At 43.4% G+C, this 25,570-nt stretch overlaps 1 protein-coding gene across 4 annotated transcripts; it reads right to left on the bottom strand.

Moving 5' to 3' along the window:
• Positions 1-5,164: 5,164 nt before the first annotated feature.
• zgc:158398 (uncharacterized protein LOC568894 homolog) lies at positions 5,165-23,144 on the bottom strand. 4 transcript variants are annotated; one of them, XM_060914675.1, is made up of 7 exons: positions 23,055-23,144; positions 15,353-15,544; positions 14,967-15,225; positions 14,702-14,873; positions 14,456-14,609; positions 5,794-5,928; positions 5,165-5,662 (listed from the first exon to the last, which is right to left on the bottom strand). In XM_060914675.1, exons 2-7 carry the CDS (start codon positions 15,509-15,511, stop codon positions 5,645-5,647), a joined length of 897 nt encoding a protein of 298 aa, XP_060770658.1. In that variant the 5' UTR covers positions 15,512-15,544; positions 23,055-23,144; the 3' UTR covers positions 5,165-5,644. The 4 variants fall into 4 exon arrangements, with proteins under 4 accessions (XP_060770658.1, XP_060770657.1, XP_060770656.1 ...); XM_060914674.1 differs by having other exon boundaries at positions 23,059-23,144; XM_060914673.1 differs by lacking the exon at positions 23,055-23,144 and adding an exon at positions 22,767-23,013.
• Positions 23,145-25,570: the final 2,426 nt, after the last annotated feature.

Here is a 25,570-nt window from a genome sequence, read left to right as displayed (position 1 = left end):
AGATTGGTCAACACGAGGGTATCGCTTTATTTTAGTTCTGGTGGACTATGCAACGCGATACCCGGAAGCAGTGCCTCTTCGCAATATCTCCGCACGCAGTATTGCGGAAGCGCTCTTCCACGTCATCTCCTGAGTCGGAATCCCCAAAGAGATTCTGACTGATCAAGGCACTTCGTTTATGTCAAGCACACTGCGCAAACTGTATGGATTACTGGGAATTAAGCCGATCCGCACCAGCGTTTATCACCCACAAACGGACGGTTTAGTCGAACGGTTCAATCGCACCCTCAAGAATATAATTAAAAAATTTGTATGCGAGGACGCACGCAATTGGGATAAATGGCTCGAACCCCTGTTATTCACTGTGCGAGAGGTCCCACAAGCCTGAATTATTATATGGGCGTAAGCCGCGCGGCATCCTAGATGTACTGCGGGAAAATTGGGAGGAGGTGGTGTTGGTGTCGTTGGTTCCGGAGAAGGCAGAGCTGGGGCCGGAGGTTCCAAAGGGAACATTGGCATCGCGTACCTCTCCGGTCCCCTGTGGAGACCACCTCTCCCCGACCCAACTCATGGAGGTTGCCCAGTTGCAGACCGAATTTTTGGACGTGTTCTCGCTCCTGCCCGGCCGCACCCGCCTCATAGAACACCACATTGAGACGCCCCCGGGGCTGGCAGTGCGCAGCCGCCCTTACAGGCTGCCCGAACACAAGAAAAAGGTGGTGCGGGAAGAACTCGAGGCCATGCCCGAAATGGGTATCGTCGAGGAGTCCCACAGTGACTGGAGCAGCCCGGTGGTCTTGGTTCCCAAGGCCGGCAGGTCGGTCCGGTTCTGTGTGGACTATAGAAAAGTCAACGCAGTGTCTAAATTCGATGCGTACCCAATGCCTCGTATTGACGAGTTGCTTGATCGACTCAGCACAGCTCGCTTTTATTTGACACTGGATTTGACAAAGGGTTATTAGCAGATCCCCTTGACTCCACTATCCCGAGAAAAACCGGCCTTTTCCACATCATTTGGCTTACACTAATTTGTCACACTTCCTTTTGGGTTGTTTGGGGCACCCGCTATGTTCCAGCGGCTTATGGACAGGGTCCTCCGCCCCCACACCACCTATGCGGCCGCGTACTTGGACGATATCATAATCTATAGTAACGACTGGCCGCGGCACCTGCAACACCTGAGGGCCGTCCTTGGGTCGCTGAGGCGAGCGGGTCTCACAGCCAACCCGAAGAAGTGTGCGACTGGGTGGGTGGAAGTACGGTATCTGGGCTTCCACTTGGGCAATGGGTAGGTGCATCCCCAAATTAATAAGACCGCAGTGATTGCGGCCTGCCCGAGGCCCAAGACCAAAAAGGGGGTGAGACGGTTCCTGGGGCTGGCTGGCTAGCTACTATCGTAGGTTTATACCAAATTATTCGGATGTCACCAGCCCGCTGACTGATCTTACTAAAAAGGGAGCGCCAGATCCGGTCCAGTGGACGGAGCAATGCGAGCGGGCTTTGTCTGAGGTGAAGGCTGCACTGTGCGGGGGGCCACTGTTACACTCCCCTGACTTTTCTCTCCCCTTTACGTTGCAGATGGACGCGTCGGACAGAGGGCTGGGGGCCATTCTGTCCCAGGAGGTGGAGGACCGCCCCGTGCTGTACATAAGCAGGAAGCTGTCGGTGCGTGAGGGGCGCTACAGCACCATCGAGAAGGAGTGCCTGGCGATCAAGTGGGCGGTCCTCACCCTCCGCTACTACCTCCTGGGGCGTCCTTTCACCCTCTGTTCGGACTACGCGCCCCTCCAGTGGCTCCACCGCATGAAGGATGCCAATGTGCGGATCACCCGTTGGTATCTGGCACTCCAGCCCTTTAATTTCAAGGTGTTCCACAGGCCGGGGCGCAGATGGTCGTGGCGGACTTCCTCTCCCATCAAGGGGGAGCAGTCGGCTGCAGGCCAGACGGCTGCCCGACCTCAGTCGGGCGGTGGGGATATGTGGCAGCAGGGGCGTGGTCAAGCGTCGGTCTGTGACTGGAGGGCAGAGTCAGGGAAGGTAAGTGGCAGAATCACTGCACCTGATGTTGGTTAATCTGTGTTTGTGTGTCTTCCCCAGTGACCGCGCCCTATATAAGGAGAGAGAGACCAGAGGACGGAAGCTCTCTCCCCTACCAGGCAACTGATGTGTGTGCGCGTGACTGGGAGTAATATTTGAAGTTGAAAATAAAGAGTTTTTGCAAACTCAGTTCTGGCCTGCTGTACTTCTGTGCTCCACCCACCCGCTCAACATACTACATATTATTATTATTATTATTATGCTGCAACTGTTGGTAGTGTCTTGAGCAGAGGTGGGTAGTAACGCGCTACATTTACTCCGTTACATTTACTTGAGTAACTTTTTGGATGAGTTGTACTTGTAAGAGTAGTTTTAATGCAGCATACTTTTTACTTGAGTATATTTGTGAAGAAGCGGTACTTTTACTCCGTTACATTGGGCTATATTCTGCTCATTACTCGCTACTTTATTTTTATTGATCCATGTGATGCGTGGTCTGTTTGTTTTGTCGAGACTTCCAGCAGAGGCTCTGTCACATGACAGCATCTCACCGATCAAATGTAGCAGCCAGAGCCATAGTGGGAGGAGCTATGGTTTAACTCCATTTCGCCAATCAAACAGAGCCAAGCCGCCACGCGTACCCGCACACAAAATTCCCACGGCAAGACCAGTCCAGGTGGAAAAGAGCACGGAAGCAGAAGAAAAATGGCAGAGACAACGGCCAGCGTTTCTCATCAAGCCGAAGAGGCACACCCCTGGCCACACATACAAACCATGTTCACTCTCCAAACAACAAAAAATAATAGTTATGTTATGGGGTGTCACATGTGTCTCCCCAAACCAGTGGACGTTTCAGCTTATAAAAACTCAACGTCGAATTTGAGGAAACACAGTGCGGTAAGTAGGCTATGTGCCTTTGGCTGTCTTCGTAGGCAGACGTTAGCCCTGTTGTAACATCATAACTGTAAAATACATTGTTTTGTGGAAATGTATTGACGCACTGCAGCCTCAGACGGCAAGATAACTCACACACACACACACACACCAGAGAACCAAGAAAAGCCTAGGTTACAACTGGCCGTACGTGTTCCTACGGCCGGTCTACGTGCAAGAAACGCACGGAGGGCGCGCGTGTGACATGCCGATTTTCGAGCCGTAGACCGGCCGCAGAGGTTCTTTGTCTTGTCAAACAAACTCTACGGGTGCTTATGTTTTTTTCAGGTTGCAAGACAAACTTACGGCCAATGCCCGTCTTTCTCTACGAACAAAAAAAAAAAAAACAGCGATTTGGGAAATGCCAAAAATCGCACGGCCAAAAAATCGTACGTCCGGTTGTGACCTAGGCTAAATAAAACTACAAAAAAAAAATCTTCCTAACAATCACTTTTTATTGATGTGAAACCAAAAAATGCTAATGAAAATAAGGTTGCTCGCCTAATGTCAGCTCCTCAATAGCGTTACAGTTATACACGGCTCTGGTCAAAAACTGGGAATGGAAGACTGGTGAAAACTTAATAAATAAAACGTGCAACATATCGTTTGTGAAATATCCATTTTTCAAGCTACTGTATTTGTTGTGGATTAGAGGGATTTGTGAAGACTTTAGGTGTTTTTTTCTGTGAGATTTGTTTTATTTGTCTACAAGTGCTTGTTCACAAAAGGAAGGGCATAGCTTGTTAGCTTGACCGCTTGCTAGCAATCCCCACCACCACCCAGCCAAGCTGGGCACTGGCAGCTAGTTAGCAACCTTTTTGCTTGTTACTTCCACTTGCTAACTCCTCTACGAGATGGAGCCAGTAAACAACTTTTTGGGAGATGAAAGGATTAACATCGTTGATCGCATCTTACAGGATTATTTCCAGTCTTTTTCGTATAAGGAGATATTACGTGTGATGTTCAGCTGCTGTTAAAGCTGAACAGTCACTTCACAGCGTGAACATGCACGCGTACACACACAGTGTTATGGTTTATGTGCAGACTGCCTTAAGCTTCTTGTTATTGTTTAATACACAGAACTACACACAGTTTGTGTGAAATATATATGAAATCTCTGCCTGTTATGACATCCTGATCAATAAACTAGTTACTCAGCAGTTACTCAGTACTTGAGTAGTTTTTTCACTTAGTACTTTTTACTCTTACTCAAGTAATTAATTGGACGACTACTTTTTACTTGAGTAATATTATTCTAAAGTAACAATACTCTTACTTGAGTACAATTTTTGGCTACTCTACCCACCTCTGGTCCTGAGTGAACAATGAAGTTGTCTAGTAGTGATGAAAAGACAATTATAGACATGCTCTCAGGAAAAAGGATGTTTTGGGTACACCTGTTGCCGGAATGGAGACGATGACGACAAAGAGAGTTTTATAATCTTGTTCAAGAGTTGAAGCTGAGAGATGGGATGTTGGACAACATGAAAGAAAGCAACCCTTATGGTATTGTGTGTTTACAGGTGAAATACAGCCACTCAGCACCCGGACGCGAGTGACACTTCTGCGTAGCAAATGCTCATTGTTTTGCTGGCTTTTTCTTCTCGTCATTCTATTGTGTGACATCAATTGAACCCTCATTTGATTGGTTTGGCAGTCATTTTTGCAATGTGACTTTTCACAACTACCATGGATTTGAATTTATTTTTTTCATTGTCTTGAATTTCATTCTTGGTGTGTAAAGACTAATAAGAACATTTTTAATGACCTGTGTGATTTCCTGCAAATATTTAGACTTTGTGTGCAAGGGACTTGTATCAGGTACAGGTCTGATTCCCCCCCCCCCCCCCCCCCCCCAAAAAAAAAAAAAAAAATTCACGTGACTGACAAATTCTGAATACTCTAGACAGACATTCATCATAATCCTGCACTGACAGGAATTGCTCATTGAATACAGACATGGAAGACTGCTGCGATAACAGATGATCTTAAAATTAGCCCTCAACATCCTGACATTTTGGATGAAATCTCGGTCATTCACATCATGGTCCCACCACACACACACACACACGGTGGCAGCTATTGCCCTACAAAAAGCCAGAATTAAAAATGTAGTTCGCTTTCTCCTCATTATCGAACAAATTCGCTGACTTCCACTGCACAGCAACTTATAAATAAAACCATAAATACTGACTTCAGTGGCCTCCAGGTTTACTTCTATATAACAGTGTACTGCATAAGATGTCTGTTCTTTTGCACATGCAGATCAGTTCAGGACCATGACCAGTTCACACTGGCGTCTGATTTTGGCCACATAATTTTTAAAATGTGAACAGCCAAACAACAAAAAAAAAAAATCCAATTTGAGCACTAAGGTGTGAACATAACCAAAATGCATGTGGTGTAAATCTGTAACTTCTGTTCAAAACTACTTAATCCTAATTTTACAAAAAACAAAACAAAACACCACATTACTTTCACTTTGCACACCTAACAGAGAAGACTGAACAGGTAAACTGATCACAAAACACACCCCATAGAAGATTTTATATTACATGTGCTTCACAGCAAATCCAAAGACACTTGGTATTTTGTTCACAGATGTTTAACATAAATAGACTTCTTCAGGATTGATAAACCTTCTGCACTACTCTTGATGCAGCTCTCATCCTCTTCACTCCAGCAGAGTTTCCTGTAAGGTCAAGTGGATATTTCAGAGGAGGATTGTTGTACCAAATAATCACTGAATTAAAAAAAAATAAAAATAGGCACATTTTTGCCCACCAACCTATGCATTTAGGCTGGTCAATTTATTTTGATTACCTTTTGAGGATCGTTTACAAGGTGACGGCGTGATTTGGAGCAGGTAAGAGTTCCAAAAAGACACATCATGATGCAGAGAATCAACAGCACAATGCTGACCAACAGCAGGTGATATCTAGCAAGAGCTTTTTCATCCTGGTTGGGTAAAATAAAAATAAGTCAGGTGGTCATATATAAAAGCATCACTGTTTGTAGTTCACCTGCAAAATACTCTGACATTTTCCAAGATACTGTATATAAAGTATCATAGCTCTTGATACAGTCTGGAGCGACTGGTGGAATACAGGACTACACAGCTGAATCGTTACTTGGAGATAAATCACTGAGGGAGGGAAAAAAAAAAATCAGTTTTCCATCAAAGTTTCCAGTTAAAATGTGTTAGGTGCAGCACAGGGATGAGTGGTAAATTATCGAGGTATATACACTATATAGCCAAAGGTTTGAGGACATCTGACCATCACACCATCTGTGGACCTTCCCTAAACTGTTGCCACAAAACTGGTAGCATACAATTTTATAGGATGCCATTGTATGATGTAGCATAGTGATGGGCAGATGGAGCCTTGAAGCGCATAACGCGTCCCCTTCCTGTGTCGGCGTGTCGTGAAACAGCGACATCTAGTGGATAATAGAAGTAATAGCAAGATGCTCTATCTAATCTTGTATATGGATTAAAGACACAAGTGACGCATGGTCATAAACTAATGAATGTGATTGTTGATTAAAGTGCTGAAATAAGGTTGTTTATTTTTTTCGCGGTCCAGTTTCCATCAAATCCCGGGCTCTGATTGGCTGGCGAGCGGGTCCGTATCCTATGGTACGGACCCCGGATATGGACCTTTGGCGACTCGCTCGTTCACAACAACAAACAAAGTAGCAATTTTTGTCAACATTTATTTTCGCATTTCTCAAGAGAATAGTATTAAATTTTACATCATGGATAGCAATAACGACAGTGTTCCATAGCGAAAGCGAGTTTTACTACCTTGAAGAAGAAGAAATAAAAGAATAGCTTTCTCCTTAAATGTTAAAACCTGTAACTGTTGCTAACGCTGAGCAAAAACATGGCTGAATGACTCAATTTTGAACAACCCTGGAGATAAAGACCATTTATCATTTTCGTTTCACTTCACAATTATGTGCTACTCTGTGTTGGTCTATCATAAAATCTCAATAAAACACTTAAGTTCGTGGTTGTAAGGTGGAAAAATGTGAAAAAGTTCAGGGGTATGAATACTTTTTCAAGGCACTGTACATGCTTCGATATGGGGCTTCGGCAGAAGTGCTGGACACACACACACCAGGGCATCAGTGTTGGATGGAGCATCACTACTGTAGCATTATCTACCATCTCAGGAACTAAGAGGCCCAAACTTGTTCCAGCATGACAATACCCCTGTGTACAGAGCAAGCTCCATAAAGACATAGTTTGCCAACGATGGAGTGGAAGAACCCAAGTGGCCTTCACAGAACCCTGACCTCAACCCCACTGAACACCTTTGTGAAGAACTGGTATACTGATTGCACCCCAAACCTCCTTGCCTGATATCAGCACCTGATCTCTCTAATGCTCTTGTGGTTGAATGAGCAAATCTTCACACCCTACTCCAATCTAGAGGAAAGCCTTTCCAGGAGGCTGGAGATTTTTTAATAACAGCAAAGGGGGACCAAGTTCAGAAAGGGTTGTTCAAGAAACATATACAGGTGTGATGGTCAGGTGTCCAGTTTGCATGTTCTCCCCATGCCTGCGTGGGTTTCCTCTGCGTGCTCCGGTTTCCCCCGCAGTCCAAAAGATATGCAGTTAGGCTAACTGGCTACACTAAACTGTCCATTGATCAAGCTTGGAGAGGGATGGGCTCCACCAAGTTTAAATGCCCTAGATGCACCAATGATGAACTGCTAAAACGTCATCAGTGGTGCCCCTACGGCCCTTGTCGGCTATGGGATGAAGAAGAGTCGGGTGTCCGCATACTTTTGGCCATAGTCTGGAAATAAATTGAATTAAATTTTGAGACGTGGAGGTGATGGTCTACTTTCAACACTGTTTTATCTCCCTATCATAGGAGAGTTGCCAATGTGGGAAGGGAAAAGTTAACATGTGCTTCCTGACATTTTTGAATTGCTGCTTGGTCAGTTGAACAAGCCGAGAGAAGATGCCGATTGTTCTTCATCGTGTATATGACATCTTCGTGATCTAACGAGAAAGCTTTCATTTAGGCATTTGAGCCCCTTAGGAGTCACAAGAATGTGATTTTGTTATGACTGAAAAGATGCTGTCCATCCTTGACTTGCAAGTGACGTCAAAGCAAAATAGAAACCCAGATGTCACCCATGTTGGTGGATCTCCAAAGTGTGGGGTCAAGCGACATTCCATACAAAAGTCACGCGTGCGCAACCCTTTGTTTTTCCACTGCTTTAAGTGGTTCTTTTAGCTATGCCATATCTTTGTGCTGTATATGGTTATGGTCACAACTGCACTCATGACCATGGCATTAGGGGTCGACCGATAATCGGCCTGGCCGATATATCGGGCCGATATTCTGCATTTTTAGGGTTATCAGTATCGGCCATAATTTCCACCGATATGCCGATAACCAGGGCTCGAAATTAACTTTTTTTCTTTGTGTCCCCCAGTGGTCCCGAATTCTGTGTTGTATTGTCCCGAATGGAAGCAATAGTGTCCCCATTTTTTTCCTCTCTGAAATAACCAGTGGTTAATATTATCATATGAAGTCTCATCTCATCTCATTATCTCTAGCCGCTTTATCCTGCCCTACAGGGTCGTAGGCAAGCCGGAGCCCATCCCAGCTGACCATGGGCGAAAGGTGGGGTACACCCTGGACAAGTCGCCAGGTCATCACAGGGCTGACACAGACAACCATTCACACTCACATTCACACCTACGGTCAATTTAGAGTCACCAGTTAACCTAACCTGCATGTCTTTGGACTGTGGGGGAAACCGGAGCACCCGGAGGAAACCCACGCGGACACGGGGAGAACATGCAAACTCCACACAGAAAGGCCCTCGCCAGCCCCGGGGCTCGAACCCAGGACCTTCTTGCTGTGAGGCGACAGCGCTAACCACTACACCACCGTGCCGCCCATCATATGAAGTTACTATTATATTTGTAACTATGCGATTTTGAACCCTTTATATCATTTTTACAATAAGTCACAAGACACAAGCGACACATGTCCTATACATCATCTACTTCAAAATTACAGTTATTGCATTTTCAGTTTATTAAACTTTGGCGATCTCACTGTATGAATAGATACCCGTTTATTTAAAGGGGCCAACTAGCTCATTCAGAAAATGTTTCAACTCCCTACATCTGCAGTACACTTTAGTTGAAAATAAGACCCCTTTTATGTTCATTTCATCTACTTATACCTTGAATATCTGTTGGCACTTATAAGGCCAACTTATAATTTTCACCATTACCGTTATCCATTTTTATGAACTTTCCGTTATCCATTACCGTTATCCATTACCGTTATCCATTTTTATGAACTTTCCGTTATCCATTTTTATGAACTTTCCGTTATCCATTTTTATGAACTTTCGCTGCCGGGTGCAAATGTTAGCACCATCAGCATAGTGGCAGGTCCGAGCCTAGTGGTGCTGCTGACTGACTAAACTTTCTGAACTAGAAAGACACCAAGAAAACTCACTTATTCTGTTGAACGGTATCTTCCGTCAATATCATCCACATCATTCCTGTTGTATTTTATAACGTGTCTAACAGTGTTCATTAAGTTCATTCAGTTGCTAGCGTTGCCTGCAGACCAGGCGATGACACTTTGGATCCTGAAGGTCCCGGAGACGTTATGTCTGGGCTTTCAGTTTCTTCCCCGCGGTCGGTCCGCTTCAACCACTTAAGCATTTTTGTTCTGGCAAGAGTCGGCGCAGCGTGTGCGGTAGCAATTCCATTCCAAGTCCATATAATGCGGACACCGGCCGAAGATTCTAGAACAGAATGCGCTGCTCTGTAGCCTACGGAAGCAGGTGCATCGAAAGTGTAGCTACTATGTATTTTTCGCTGTTAACGTTTTAAAATTAAAATTGACAAATTAGGTGAATGTCTACGTATGTGTTACGGCTTTGTAAATAATATTAATGTAGAACTTTTTTCTAGATCTATTTTTTTCCATTGTCCCGGGATTGTCCCAGATATGATAATTTTGTGTCCCGATGACATTTTTTATGGTCCCCGGGACATCGGGACACCGTTAGTTTCGAGCGCTGCCGATAACATGCCTTTTTGCAGCCATTTCGTTCCTAACGCGACTGTCACTGCACGTCCTTTCCTGCACTCGCCTCTCTGAGTTCAAGAACACGATCCCGCCCACCACAACATCTGATTTGTTTGGCACAAGAGATATAGTCAATCGACACGTGTAGCTAAACGCTGTGAACCGTTTCAAGGCGGCCGTACGGGCACTCGGGCAGAAGCGGCACAAGGGTTACAGCCAATCAACACGCGTAGCTAAACGCTGTGAACCGTTTCAAGGCGGCCGTACGGGCACTCAGGCAGAAGCGGCACAAGGGGTACAGCCAATCAACACGCGTAGCTAAACGCTGTGAACTGTTTCAAGGTGGCCGTATGGGCACTCGGGCAGAAGCAGATCCCACTTCGAGGTAAGGACACGCTGCTTTTGCCACAATAAGTCACAAACACACAAGTTGCAAAAGAACAACATCATTATATGTTTACATTCTTCATCTGCTACTCGTTAAAATTGTCCATTTGCATCTGTGTAGCCAGGCAAACTTAGCTTACGGAAGGAAGCACTTGAATTAGCCTACAACCAACTAGTCTCGCTGAAACTACATGTAATGTCCATAGTAAGCAGTCCCCAGCATAATGTAGGCTGCAGTCATTTTTAAATCCCCGTCTGGAAACGTTGTGAATGTGTCAGTCGTTCTACTCGAACAGTAGAATGACAGCCATACAGAGAGGTGGTCAAGGGAAGACGAAATAAAACGTAGTGTTTGTATTCTGTAGGCTAGCGCAAGCCTACTGGCTATTTGTTATGGTGATGAGTAAACTTCATGACGTGACTCGTGCTCAAAAAGCGCATTGCACTTGTATATGTTAGGTAACTTTATAAAGCGCTATTTGAACATTTAAACAAGCCAGGTGTGATATGGCGCTAGTAAGCTATGTAATACTGTAGGGAGTTTGTCAGGACGCTTGTTGTGGGCTCAGTAATTGTGTCGTGGATGCACACTTGCTTGGATAAACGGTAATGAACGAAATACATCAATTAAACTCTTGACTTAAATGTTCTTATGCTACTTCACATTGCGCTGTAATGTACTCCACTAGTATTTATAATTCTTGCGCAAGTGATTCTCCTCACTAGCGCTTCCGATTCGGAAAGCGATATACTCTTAAAGGAGCAGAGCCGCGGCAATTTATACAAAAAACAGAAACCGCCTCAGTGGACAACATGCAGAGCAACTGTGCTTCCTTCACTACAATATAATCCTCCTAAATTGGGAATATTAGGCTTGGGCATTAAAAGCATTAGAATGTAGATGGTTACTTGTTAAGTTGTTACATAATAGGGAGTGATAGCCTACTTTGTTTGATTTTACTTTTTAAAAAATGCTGCAGGCAGCTCCCTACACTTGATTTATTATTTAAAAACTACTTGACGTTGGTAAGTCTTACTTAGTTCTTAGTGTAAAAGAATCCAGAGTGTATTTTTTTATTGGTGAATATTTTATTATTATTTTATTTCTCATTTTATTCTAACTAATATGTTTGACTTTATTGTACAAATGCTGCTGGCATCTCCCTGCACAAAATTTCATGTTCAATTTTACAATTAAACATACATTTCATGGATATGAAGGTCTGTGTCAGTGTGTGCTATGTTTAATTTCATGTGAATTATAATGTTTACATTTATCGGTTATCGGCATCCCAATTCCATAATAATTGGTATTGGCCCTGAAAAAAAAACCATAATCGGTCGATCCCTACATGGCATGTTCCAATTTTTTAGAATTCCGTCTCATCTCTCTCATTATCTCTAGCCGCTTTATCCTTCTACAGGGTCGCAGGCAAGCTGGAGCCCATCCCAGCTGACTACGGGCAAAAGGCGGGGTACACCCTGGACAAGTCGCCAGGTCATCACAGGGCTGACACAGACAACCATTCACACTCACATTCACACCTACGGTCAATTTAGAGTCACCAGTTAACCTAACCTGCATGTCTTTGGACTGTGGGGGAAACCGGAGCACCCGGAGGAAACCCACGCGGACACGGGGAGAACATGCAAACTCCGCACAGAAAGGCCCTCGCCAGCCCCGGGGCTCGAACCCAGGACCTTCTTGCTGTGAGGCGACAGCGCTAACCACTGCACCACCGTGCCGCCCAGAATTCCGTCTGTGATTCGGAAAGAGGGCGAGGAAACTGAGGCTTAGTACGGAGAGAAGACAAGCACAGCTGAACATCGGCAGGGCTGATCTAACGGAGGCTAAAACTAAAACAGCTTGTGTTTGCAGTTATCATTTTTACCTCAGGTGAGATTCAAAAGCTCCCTCAATAATAGCATGGAAGAATTTTATTTTGTGTTGCTAGAATTTTGTTCTAAAATGAGTTCTCTTGTCATGGTTATAATTTTAACACGTGTATTACCATTTCGCTTCTAGGAGTGCCAGCAAAATTATATGATAGAAACAATCCAGACTGGGCACCCACTCAGAAAATGGGCTATGTTTCGTCCAAGGTCGGACTTGATTCTTCAGCAGCCAAACCAGATAGAACGCGATATCTGGGTACTCGATGGTCGGTAGAAGCATCTTATCTTCAGAAAAGTCTTTTTTTTTTTTAAACAATATGGGTCAAAACCACACACCTCTAGCTTCTCTTTGTATTGAATCTTCGCTCGACTGTTCAAATCGTAATACTGAGAAAATTCAGCATTGTTTACAGACACGCTTTCAGCGGCTGCCATCCTAGTTGCTTTGTATATCCACCATTACGGCAGGCGCTCATGACGTAGCACATTTTGATCACGTGGTTGCAAGTCATCTATCTTCTTCTTTTGGCTGCTCCCGATTAGGGGTCGCCACAGCAGGTTCTTTCGTCTCCATTGCTCCCTGTCTTCCGCATCCTTCTCTACTACACCTGCCACTTTCATGTCCTCTCTCACCACATCCATGTATCTCCTCTTTGGCCTTCCTCATTTTCGTTTGCCTGGCAGCTCCATCCTCAACATTCTCCTTCCCACATGCTCTGCATCTCTTCTCAGGATGTGCCCATTCCATCTCAGTCTCATCTCTCTTAGCTTAATTCCCAAGCTCTCCACATGTCCTGTCCCTCTGATGTGCTCGTTCCTTATCCTGTCCAACCTCCCATCGCAAACCTTAACATCCTCAACTCCGCCACCTCCAACTTTGCCTCCTGTCTCTTCGTTAAGGGTACGGTCTCCAATCCATACATCACAGCTGGTCTCACTACTGTCTTATACAGCTTACCTTTCACTTTTGCTGGGACTTTCCTATCACAAATGACTCCTGAAATCCTTCTCCAACTACTCCACCCTGCCTGCACTCTCTTTCTCACCTCACTATCGCAGCCTCCATTTTTCTGCACAGTTGACCCCAGGTACTTGAATTCACCAACTTTCTTTACGTCTACTCCTTGCATCTTCACTACACTCTCATCCCCATTCTCATTGATGCACATGTATTCTGTTCTGCTGCTCACCTTCATTCCTCTTCGTTCCAATGCATACCTCCATCTCTCCAAACCCAACTCAACCTCCTTTCTACTTTCACTACATATCACATCATCAAATCATCTATACCCTCCCCTAAAAGGGACCGATCACAAAAAGGCATTACGTATAAGGAAAATGCTTTTTGCTGTGTGTGTGTGTGTGTGTGTGTGTGTGTGTGTGGGGGGGGGGGGGGGGGGGGGGGGGCAGCTTTACATTTATCAGATATTCCGCACTCTCAGCCTGTGGAAGCAGGTTTTAAAAACAGAACTTCCAAAAATTTCATGCAAACATATCAGAAACAACCCTACACCATACAAATTATTAACACCAGAAAACCTGATATTCTGCTCAATGTGCAGCTCATGTTTTATTCATTCATCTTCAGTAACCACTTTATCCTGGTCAGGATTGTGGTGGATATAGAGCCAATCCCCCAGACACTGCGAGGTGGGACTACACTCTGGGTGGGATGACAGTCCATGTCAGTGCACTATGCACACACATTTTCATATTTGTACACATCTAGCGGCCATGTAAAGTCACCAATTCACCTACTACAAGAGATGTGAAGAAATACGAGAACCTGGAGGAAACCTACATGGACAGGGGGAGAACACGTGAAACTCCAAACAGTTAAAAACGATTCAACCAGGGACGCTGGAGTAGTGATGCGGCAACACGTATAATATTTTTATATTTATTTGTCTGCTCTGTTTTTGGAGTAATTTCCTATTAAAAAGATGGACTTGCCATGGTTTATTTTCATTACTTTTTGTAGTTTTTCAATTAAGTATTAAATAATTCAATTCATCGCCCAAAAATTTTTCATTCACCTATCAGAATGAAGAAACTGAAATTTCTTAACTATTTCATGCATATTACAGTACCTCAGTGATATATCGTCTCCAGTGTTTTACCTGAGTGAGCAGGACAGTCAGTTTGGGGTCAGGAGTGAACTTCAAGCTGAGGCATGGCAGTGAATTAGAGCTCGTATATGATTCTACAGCATGTGCCCTTACAGGAGACATGTCGTTCTCCAGCTTTTTATTACAAGGACACTGTGGTGGAGGCCTGAAAATAACATCAACTCAGCCTACAGATATAGAACATCAAAACATCCATGAAGTATGTATTGCTGCTATCTTGCAGCAGTGTTTTCTTACGGAGTGTGAGGCAGAACGTAACGTGGAGCAGTAATCTTCAGACAAGAACTGGAAGACGGGGGCTTGGATTGCTTGTTAGAAGGCTTTTGGATACTTTCAGAATCAGTGCCCGACATACAAGTCTGTAGATCCAAGAACAGCGATATATTTAATGACTGTTTCCCAGCAGAACCTGTGGGCAGAAAATTAATCCGTTGAAAAAAAATATCCCCAAACCTTCAACACATGCCATCAGTTTGCATTCTTTTAGAGCCAGTATACATACCTTTCATGTCTAACTGGCTCCCCAGTAATGTGGCACGAATGTTCTTGTGATCAAGGTCATCTCCAACATGGATGAGAGGCACTAGCAGAAACATGGTAATAACATCTTCACTTTTTTGTTGCGTGTTTTTGATCAATACATCAGCATGATCTAACAGCGGCGGCGAGATCATATCCGGCTTAAAATTTAAAAGATCTGTGTCGTTTAAATGTGTGCAGAACTTCCAATCTGCAAGAGAGACCAGCATCCGATTCCAGTCCTGAAAAAAAAAAAAAAAACCACACACAAAGAACAAAAAAGGATTGACAACAAACAAACTCAACCTAGGACACCAGATCTCAGGTGGATTTTTTTTTTTTTAATTAAAAAATAAACAGTATAATCACCATGTAAATGTCTGGGTTCTTGATGTCATGGTTCCGTGAGTACAGCCCAATGCTAATGAAGGCTCCAGCCAGGAGCAGCAGGCACACAAAAAACACAGTCACAGGTGGATGGTGTATAATTTGGCTCCTCAGGTTTGCGACAGGTTTCCAGTGAGCCATAGTGCAGTCCACAACCTGCACTAAACCCCAATGCTGAAACACATGTCAGTCTTTAACACTGAACAGCTTTGGTGTCATATTATACACACTCATTTAAAAAAAAAAAATGCGTTCATTTGGATAAGAGGCTAAGATTTAAGGGTTTTTAGCCTCCAAAAACTGCTCTACTTTGGAGTCCTTCAGCATAGAGCTTTTAAAAGGTTCCCTCAGAGGGACAAAGTATCCTATTCTGCTTTACTCCGGACCAGCCAGAGAATCAAAAACCCAAAACTAGACGGAAGTTCACAGCATATAAAAACTAATATTTCAGTGGAATTCTAGGGAATTTTACGCTTCCCTTATACATGAGTGAAAATAAAGAATGCTGAAGCTCAACATGATAGGTCACATTTTACACAGACGGTGTGGATTAATGCAGGGCTTTTCAAAGTGTGGGGCGCGCCCCCCCTGGGGGGAGCCAGAGTTCTTCAGGGGGGGCGCAACGTGAGAGACAAAATGGATCGATTTTTAGTACCTAAAGCTACAGTGAGTGAGGAGACAAAGTCTGGGCCAAGCAAAAAAACAGAGCCTCCAGGATGTTGCGATTTGCAACTTCAGCGCAAATTCAACCAATCCCCGCGAATTCAGGGCGGTGTTGCAATTATATCCAATCACCGCAACTTTCCCGCAAATTTGACCAATCGTTGGCGTCGTCTTGAGGTGATGTCGACAAACTACCTTCCGCCTTACTTCCGTGTGTTCAAGAGAAGCAGCATGCGCGCAGTGTTGCCAGATTGGGCGATTTCAAGTGCATTTTGGCGGGTTTTGAACATTTTGGACTGGAAAACGTCAGCAGTATCTGGCAACACTGAAAGTGTGTTATGTTTACAGTGAAGGACTGTGTGCACTTTATTTTTTTTACTTAATACAAGAAGTTAATGGATGCCAACATTTTTGCCAAAATGGTATTTTATTTTCCATTGTTTAGGCAGCTTCAGCATCATACTGTGAGATTCTGTTCAAATTGTTTTTTTCTTCTATGAAGCCTGAGCCATTTATTTTATTAGTTTATAATTATTGTTTAATTTAGTCTTCAGGAGAGACTGCCTGCACACAGTACTAGTATTAATAGTTTTTTTTTCTTACATAAAAGCTGAGGCATTTATATTATATTTTAAGGTAACTTCATGTTGTGCTGTGAGGTTCTATGCACTTTAACTTTTGAACCAACAGGTGCATTTGGATAAGTAAAGCCTATTTTTCTGCATTTTTGTAGTCCTGGTAATCTTTTATATTGGTAAAGTTGTTTATAGGACCATTTCTCTTTGTTTTTTTAATCAATAGTTTTTCAGTAATAACTTAATATTTAACATATCACTCAATTTTAATCACAAAAAGAGAAAATCGCAACAATTTCTCGCAACTTTCACTTCCTCCCGCAATGTAATCGCAACAAAAACCTAAAAAACACCGCAACTTTCATCGCAATTTTTTTGGAAACCCCCCCGCAACATCAGACATTTTAGCCCACAACAATCACAAAAAAGGCCCGCGGAATCCTGGGGGACTGGAAAAAGAAGGAAGTATGACCACGATTATTTAAAGTTTGGATTTTCATGGACTGGATCTGAAGATGCTCCACTGCCACAGTGTGTTGTCTGCCAAGAGGTGCTAGCTAACGATGCTATGGGATGTTTAAAATGTGTAAAACAAGATGTTTTAAAAAGCACAGATGTTTAAAATGTGAAAAAGAAAAAAAATAATGTGTACAACAACCATTTTTTAAAAATACGAATGGAACATTAAGTATAGCAACAACAAAAATTGTAAGGGGGGGCGCTGTTGTTTATTTGCTCTCCGAGGGGGGGCTGACTCTCCCACACTTTGAAAACCCCTGGATTAATGTACACCCTCAATATATGCTGAGGTACTGCAAATGGACACACACACACAATGTGACAAGTCTACAAAGCAGTTGAGTGAGTTATAGATTGCTGGTAATGGCAACCTGACAAATATAAACATCTTGACATCACTTTTTTAAAAACAGTGATTATGACTTCTGCTCTTTGGTTTGTTTATATCCAGCACTTTTGCACATGCATGATATTTGTATGTGTAAGTGTTTTAACTTACACATACAGACATGTTTTAATTCTGAACCGGTTCACCATTTTGACAACACATGCCGAGTCAGCGGAAAAACACTGGGCGTGACATCATCAGAGTGAAATATCCGGAATTATTATCCATACAGGACACTTTTTCCATGGAATAAAAACATGTATTCTATTCCTTTCTGATGGGTTTCATTCATTTGGTTTGATAGCATGCAGTATTGTTAGCATATCACTTATCCTACGTGTATTACATCACTCTACCCAATGGAGAATGAGCATTGAATATGGTTTACGATACCGCATGGTTGTCAAGACAACACGACGTCGGAGACGTAAAACGTCCGCGCTAGCGAGCAACCGTGACAATTTGTAAACAAACATGGCCGCCAGGTTTGCCTTGTTAAATATGCAAGATTTTGAAAGAGAAAGACGTGTTGAACACCCGAAAGGAATGTATTATAATAATAATAATAATAATAATAATAATAATAAATAATATTGGCTGGCTTTTTTATATATAATCAAAGCCGTCTTCAACTCGTTCAATATCATGTTCAAACTTCATACCTTCAAGTCAGTGTGTGATTTTCTTTTTATTATACAGACACATTCACAAACAAAAAGTACCCAAATTTATCAAAACATTTCACTGATTTCCTCATGAGTGACATATAGAGATTTATTTCATGGTTTTGGATCTTCATGTCCTGGATGTAGTTCTTATGAGGAGAAAAAAAAAAACCCCAAAACCTATGAGTGGTGTATTTCCCAGTAAAACACTTGTTTCCAAATACAGTGCCTTGCAAAAGTATTCATCTCCCTTGGTGTTTGTCCTGTTTTGTTGCATTACAAGCTGGAATTAAAATGAATTTTGGGGGGGTTAGCACCATTTGATTTACACAACATGCCTACCACTTTAAAGAAGAAACCTTTTTTTAAAATCACATGCACACTTCAAGCACAGTGAAATTCATCCTCTGCATTTAACCCATCTGAAGCAGTGAACACACGCGCACACACCCAGAGCAGTGGGCAGCCACACCAGCGCGCCCGGGGAGCAGTCAGGGGTCAGGTACCTTGCTCAAGGGCACTTCAGCCCAAGGCCGCCCCATATTAACCTAACTACATGTCTTTGGATTGTGGGGGAAACCGGAGCACCCGGAGGAAACCCACGCAGACACGGGGAGAACATGCAAACTCCACACAGAAAGGCCCTCGCCAGCCGCTGGGCTCAAACCCAGAACCTCCTTGCTGTGAGGCGACAGTGCTAACCACTACACCACCGTGCCGCCCAAAGGGGCACATTTTTTTTTTTTTTTAAATTGTGACACAAACAATAATTAAGATGAAAAAAAACCCCAGAAATCTGGAGTATGCATAAGTATTCACCCTCTTTCGTATTAAACCCCTAAATAAGAGCTGGTCCAACCAATTCACTTAAGTCACATAATTAGTTGATTAAGATCCACCTGTGTGCAAAGTGTCACATGATGTCTGTATAAATCAACCTGTTCTGGAAGGACCCTGACTCTGCAACACTAGTGAACACACCCTGACTCTGCAACACTAGTAAGCAAGCAGCATGAGAACCAAGGAGCCTCCAAACAGGTCAGAGACAAAGTTGTAGAGAAGTATAGATCAGGGTTGGGTTATAAAAAAATATCCCAAACTTTGAATATCCCACAGAGCACCATTAAATCCATTATAGCAAAATGGAAAGAACATGGCACCACTACAAACCTGACAAGAGAAGGCCACCCACCAAAACTCTCAGACTGGGAAAGGAGGGCATTAATCAGAGATGCAACAAAGACACCAATGATAATGCTGAGAGAGCTGCAAAGATCCACAGCAGAGATGGGAGTATCTGTCCATCACTTTAAGCCGTACATTCCACAGAGTGGGGCTTTATGGAAGAGTGGCCAGAAAAAGAAAAGTCATTGCTTAAAAAAAAAAAAAAAAAATCACGTTTGGAGTTTGTCCAACAGCATGTGGCAGACTCCCCAAGCACATGGAAGATGATTCTCTGGTCTGATGAGACTAAAATTTAACTTTTTGGCCATCATGGGAAATGTCGTGTCCTATGGACAACACCCTGATAACACCATCCCTACAATGAAGCATGGTGGTGGCAGCATCATGCTGTGGAGATATTTTTCATCTACAGGGACAGGAAAGCTGGTCAGGACTGAAGGAAAGATGGATGGCACTAAATACAGGGCAATTCTGGAGGAAAACCTGTTTTAGTCGGCCAGAGGTTTGAGACTGGGACGAAGGTTTATGGTCTAGCAGGACAAGAATCAGACAAAACTTTATTTATCCCCGAAGGACCCTAAACCTTCTGCTAAAGCTACAGTGGAGTGGTTTAAAGGGAAACATTTAAATGCCTTGAAATGGCCTAATCAAAGCCCAGACCTCAATCCAATTGAGAATCTGTGGCATAACTTGAAGATTGCTGTACACCAACATAACCCATCTAACTTGAAGGAGTTGGAGCAGTTTTGCCTTGAGGAATGGGCAAAAATCCCAGTGGCTAGATGTGCTAAGCTAATAGAGACATATCCCAAGAGACTTGCAGCTGTAATTGCAGCAAAAGGATTGCTCTATAAAAGTACTGATTTTTTTTTTTTTTTTTTTTTGGGGGGGGGGGTTGTTTAATACTTATGCATACTCCAGATTTCTGTTTTTTCATCTTAATTATTGTTTGTCATAATTTAAAAAAAAGTGCACCTTTAAAGTGGTAGGCATGTTGTGTAAATCAAATGGTGCCAACCATCCAAAAATCCATTTTAATTCCAGCTTGTAATGCGACAAAGCAGGACAAACACCAAGGGGGATGAATACATTTGCAAGGCACTGTAATGTAATACCGTATGTTTTAAACAATGAATGTTTAGTGTCTTATTTACTTAATACCTTAAACTAGTTAATGGTTCGGTAAAACACTTTTCCAATTCAAGTGCTGGTTATACGTTTGACTTGGTTGACTGCACAAATACACTGAAGCGCTGAGTGAATGAATGATACTCTTGTCAAAATTCTGATACCTAGACATTCGCTTCCAATAGACAGCACATTATGAAACATCTCATCTCATTATCTCTAGCTGCTTTATCCTTCTACAGGGTCGCAGGAAAGCTGGAGCCTATCCCAGCTGACTACGGGCGAAAGGCGGGGTACACCCTGGACAAGTCGCCAGGTCATCACAGGGCTGACACATAGACACAGACAACCATTCACACTCACGGTCAATTTAGAGTCACCAGTTAACCTAACCTGCATGTCTTTGGACTGTGGGGGAAACCGGAGCACCCGGAGGAAACCCACGCGGACACGGGGAGAACATGCAAACTCCACACAGAAGGGCCCTCGCCGGCCCCGGGGCTCGAACCCAGGACCTTCTTGCTGTGAGGCGACAGCGCTAACCACTACACCACCGTGCCGCCCCTCATTATGAAACAGATCATGAAATTTAATAAATTGACAATGCAGGGGGCGGCACGGTAGTGTAGTGGTTAGCGCTGTCGCCTCACAGCAAGAAGGTCCTGGGTTCGAGCCCCGGGGCTGGCGAGGGCCTTTCTGTGTGGAGTTTGCATGTTCTCCCCGTGTCCGCGTGGGTTTCCTCCGGGTGCTCCGGTTTCCCCCACAGTCCAAAGACATGCAGGTTAGGTTAACTGGTGACTCTAAATTGACCGTGAGTGTGAATGGTGGTCTGTGTCTATGTGTCAGCCCTGTGATGACCTGGCGACTTGTCCAGGGTGTACCCCGCCTTTCGCCCGTAGTCAGCTGGGATAGGCTCCAGCTTGCCTGCGACCCTGTAGAAGGATAAAGCGGCTAGAGAGATGACAATGCAGGCTAAAATTATAAAAGACTAAATAGACATGGAAAACATTTTCTTATTCTGTGTTTAATTTTGGCCAGCCAATGTTATGGTTATGATTACTAGCACCAACTGCATTTGCATGTGAACTAGTGATGTGGAAAGTCTATCATCATCATCCAAAGAGAAGAAAAGCACATCTATATAGATATATCCCAACCAATAAAATAGATACTGTACTATACTCAGTCATGCTGAGTTTTTCAGAAGACAACGTGATGTTTTGAAAGCTGTTTGGCAGCAAGGCTGTTGTCATTATTGTTGTCTTAAATACAACCTAGGTTGCGAAATATAGCTTGGAGAAATTCTACACAGACAAGATCTTGCAAACTGCGATGAATCTGTCCATATAATCGCTCCTCCTGGTTTCTAATCCTCCACTCATTATAGTGCCAACAGAATTTCTGTCTCTGAAATCAAACAGGTCATCAGATTGCCTGAACTTGTGAGATAAGTATTTGTTAACTCTGTCTTTCAATCAGTCAGTGTATACTGTAGTTCCTTCATGTTTAAATACTGATGAACAATATGACCTGGGGATTTGCACTCTTCTACGAAATACACTGACCGAGGCCATTATTAAAAAATGTTCTGTTTCCGGTCCACCGGCCGGGTGAGTGCCGTTTGTGCGGTTGATTTTTTTTTAGCGCCGGTTTTTCGACATTTTTTTCGGGTTCGTAAATCTAAAATCGAACTTGACATTTACGCATTCCGTGCAGAATATAGAATTGAATCAGCTCTGCGCATGCGCCGTGCGGCACAAAAAAAATGGCAGCCACCATGAAGGAAGGAGATCCGGAGTATTCTAGCGAACAACAAAATAGTAAAGATTCAGAAAAACAAATCATTCAGTGATCGTTTTAATAATTTCATCCGAACTAGGCCTAACGGTCGATTTAGAATTGCAAAAAGTCCGTGTGTCGGACATTTTAAGTACCTTTGTAAAAGTTCTGCAAATGTTGCAGTCAGTATTTAAAATGCTAACTTAAAGTTTTTGTACAAGCTTCAGTTGATTAAACTGTCATTTTATTAAATGTGTCTGCTTTTGTAATAAAAAAAAGTTCTGAAAGAAAAAGCAAACAGCATTGCGATTTCTTATCCATCCATATATATATATATATATATATATATATATATATATATATATATAAATCCCTCACTCCATACTGAAAATTTTTTTGCTCACCCGGTGGACAGGAAACGGATTTTTTTTTTTTTTAAGGATGGTCTGAGCCATAAAAACTAATCTTTTGATGATTTTTGTCTATGATCCCACCATTCACCACAAGGAAGCCCAGGATACTAGCTGTAGCCACTGACAGGTCAATACCAGTGGTATTTCAACTCATCTGATAGCTCCCCAGCACATCCTGAGTGATTTAATCCTCAAATTTCTTCACTTGATGATCCAAGACTGTGCAGCCTATGGCTGACTGATTTAACTACCACACATAATAAAAGTACTTGAGTTTTCTGCAGTCAGCTCTTCACTTACTCCCTGCTAAACATTTAGCCAGTAGTTTTAACACAAACACCAAACTCATACAAATTTAATATCATATACTTGCTTAAATCGTTGCCCATATACTATAAGCTTGTCTGTAGATTTCCCGTCTGCAGAAATATTCGTTGCATGTTTACAGCCTGCTTCTTCTTGGTTTTATGGCGGTTGGCAAACCAACTTAAATGTGCATTACCGCCACCTATTGGGCTGGAGTGTAGAGCAGGAGCTATAGGGAGGGGAAAATTATATTATTTTAGCTATTTCTGTCTCTCATCTCATTATCTGTAGCCGCTTTATCCTGTTCTACAGGGTCGCAGTCAGTTAACCTAACCTGCATGTCTTTGGACTGTGGGGGAAACCGGAGCACCCGGAGGAAACCCACGCGGACACGGGGAGAACATGCAAACTCCGCACAGAAAGGCCCTCGCCGGCCACAGGGCTCGAACCCAGACCTTCGTGCTGTGAGACGACAGCGCTAACCACTACACCACCGTGCCGCCCGCTATTTCTGTATCTTTCAGAAATTTGATATAATAATAATATTTTTTTTTTTGCGGTCCAAATCCTGTGCTCTGATTGGTTGGCGAGCGGGTCCATATCCTACGGTATGGACCCAGACTCCGGTTATGGACCTCTGGCAACTCGCTCGTTCACAACAACAAACATAGTAGCATTTTTTGTCAACATTTATCTTTTTTTTTTTATAAGATTATCAAAAATATTATAAAATTTTGCCAGCATTTCTCAGGAGAATAGCATTAATTTTACAGCATGGATAACGACAGTGTTCAGTGAAAGCGAGTTTTACTACCCTGAGGAAGAAGAAATAAAAGAAAACATTTCAGGAGAAAGCTAAAAACCTCTAACTTGCTAACACCGAGCAAAAACGTGGCTGAATCCTGAATGACTCCTATTTGTATAAATAGGGGACTACATAGGCAGCAGAACGTAGTTTTTTTTTTTCCTGCCATGGAAGTGCACTTGTATACTGAGGAGGAAGCAATTTGCATTACAGCCGTGACTGAGGATTCAAAATGGCAGCTCAGCTCGGTTTTCCCTTTCGGGCGCTCTCGTTTTCTGTTAGAATTTGGTAAAGAAAACAATGAATATATTATTTACCAGCTTAAGGTCGGTCCGTATGGTGAAATACCGTGACCTCGGTCACGGTATTTCACAATACGGACCTCCCAGCTGGTAAATAACATATATATCTGACTTGATGGTCTCCCTAATAACCCAGGTAATGTGAAATTATGATGTTTAACCGTTCTAAGAGATTGAAAAGGCTCATTTCTCTCATGTTTATATTTCTTGCAGTGAAGTAGTCTAGTACCCAATACCATCCCAATACTCCTGCCAGGCTGACTTTGCATAGGACTTGATATAAATCTTAGCCTCTGCCTTACTAATTGGATTGCAAATGTATTTCTTTATTATTAAGAGTTTGCTTAGCCAGCTTGTCAACCTGCTCATTTCTCTCCACACCAACATGAGCTGGTGCCCAAAGAAAACTAGTTGAAATGCCCTGGGAATCTGTTTACTTCTTCAGGTGGAAGGAAAGATTTTTTTTTTCAAAATAAAAGTCTCGTTCTCTCTTTTTGGGTCTCCTTTAATTCCATCCATCCATTATTTGTAGCCGCTTATCCTGTCCTACAGGGTCACAGGCAAGCTGGAGCCTATCCCAGCTGACTATGGGTGAGAGACAGGGTACACCCTGGACAAGTGGCCAGGTTATCTCAGGGCTGACACAGAGACACAGACAACCATTCACACTCACATTCACACCTACGGTCAATTTAGAGCCGCCGTGTAGTGGTTAGCACGGTCGCCTCACAGCAAGAAGGTTCTGGGTTTGAACCCAGCGGCTGGCGAGGGCCTTTCTGTGTGGAGTTTGCATGTTCTCCCCGTGTCTGCATGGGTTTCCTCTGGGTGCTCCAGCTTCCCCCACAGTCCAAAGACATGCAGTTAGGTTAACGTGGGGCGGCCTTGGGCTGAGGTGCCTTTGAGCGAGGCACCTAACCCCTGACTGCTCCCTGGGCGCTCTAGTGTGGCTGCCCACTGCTCTGGGTGTGTGTGCGTGTGTGTTCACTGCTTCAGATGGGTTAAATGCAGAGGATGAATTTCACTGTGCTTGAAGTGTGCATGTGACAAATAAAGGCTTCTTCTTTCTTCTTCTTCTTGGGCGGCACGGTTTTGTAGTGGTTAGCACGGCCACCTCACACCAAGAAGGTTCTGGGTTCGAACCCAGCGGCCGGCGGGGCATTTCTGTGTGGAGTTTACATGTTCTCCCCGTGTCTGCGTGGGTTTCCTCCGGGTGCTATAGTTTCCCCCACAGTCCAAAGACATGCAGGTTAGGTTAATATGGGACGGCCTTGGGCTGAGGTGCCCTTGAGCGAGGCGCCTAACTCCCAACTGCTCCCCAGGCACTGTTAGCATGGCTGCCCACTGCTCTGGGTATGTGTGTGTTCACTGCTTCAGATGGGTTAAATGCAGAGAGGAAATTTCACACGAGTGTGATGAATAAAAGTTGTGCTTTCTTTCTTTTCTTTTTCAATTAACCTAACCTGCATGCCTTT

The sequence above is a fragment of the Neoarius graeffei genome, chromosome 2 (assembly GCF_027579695.1).
Source record: "Neoarius graeffei isolate fNeoGra1 chromosome 2, fNeoGra1.pri, whole genome shotgun sequence".
Taxonomy (NCBI): Eukaryota; Metazoa; Chordata; class Actinopteri; order Siluriformes; family Ariidae; genus Neoarius; species Neoarius graeffei.
This window is presented reverse-complemented; position numbering and strand designations above follow the sequence as displayed.

What these genes read in the sequence shown, in the direction of transcription:
- zgc:158398 (XM_060914673.1), bottom strand. An exon ending in AGAACCCAGACATTTACATG is followed by an intron (nt 15,226 to 15,352) that starts GTGATTATACTG and finishes TTTTTTTTTCAG; the next exon opens with GACTGGAATCGGATGCTGGT. An exon ending in TGACTGTCCTGCTCACTCAG is followed by an intron (nt 5,929 to 14,455) that starts GTAAAACACTGG and finishes TTACCCAACCAG; the next exon opens with GATGAAAAAGCTCTTGCTAG.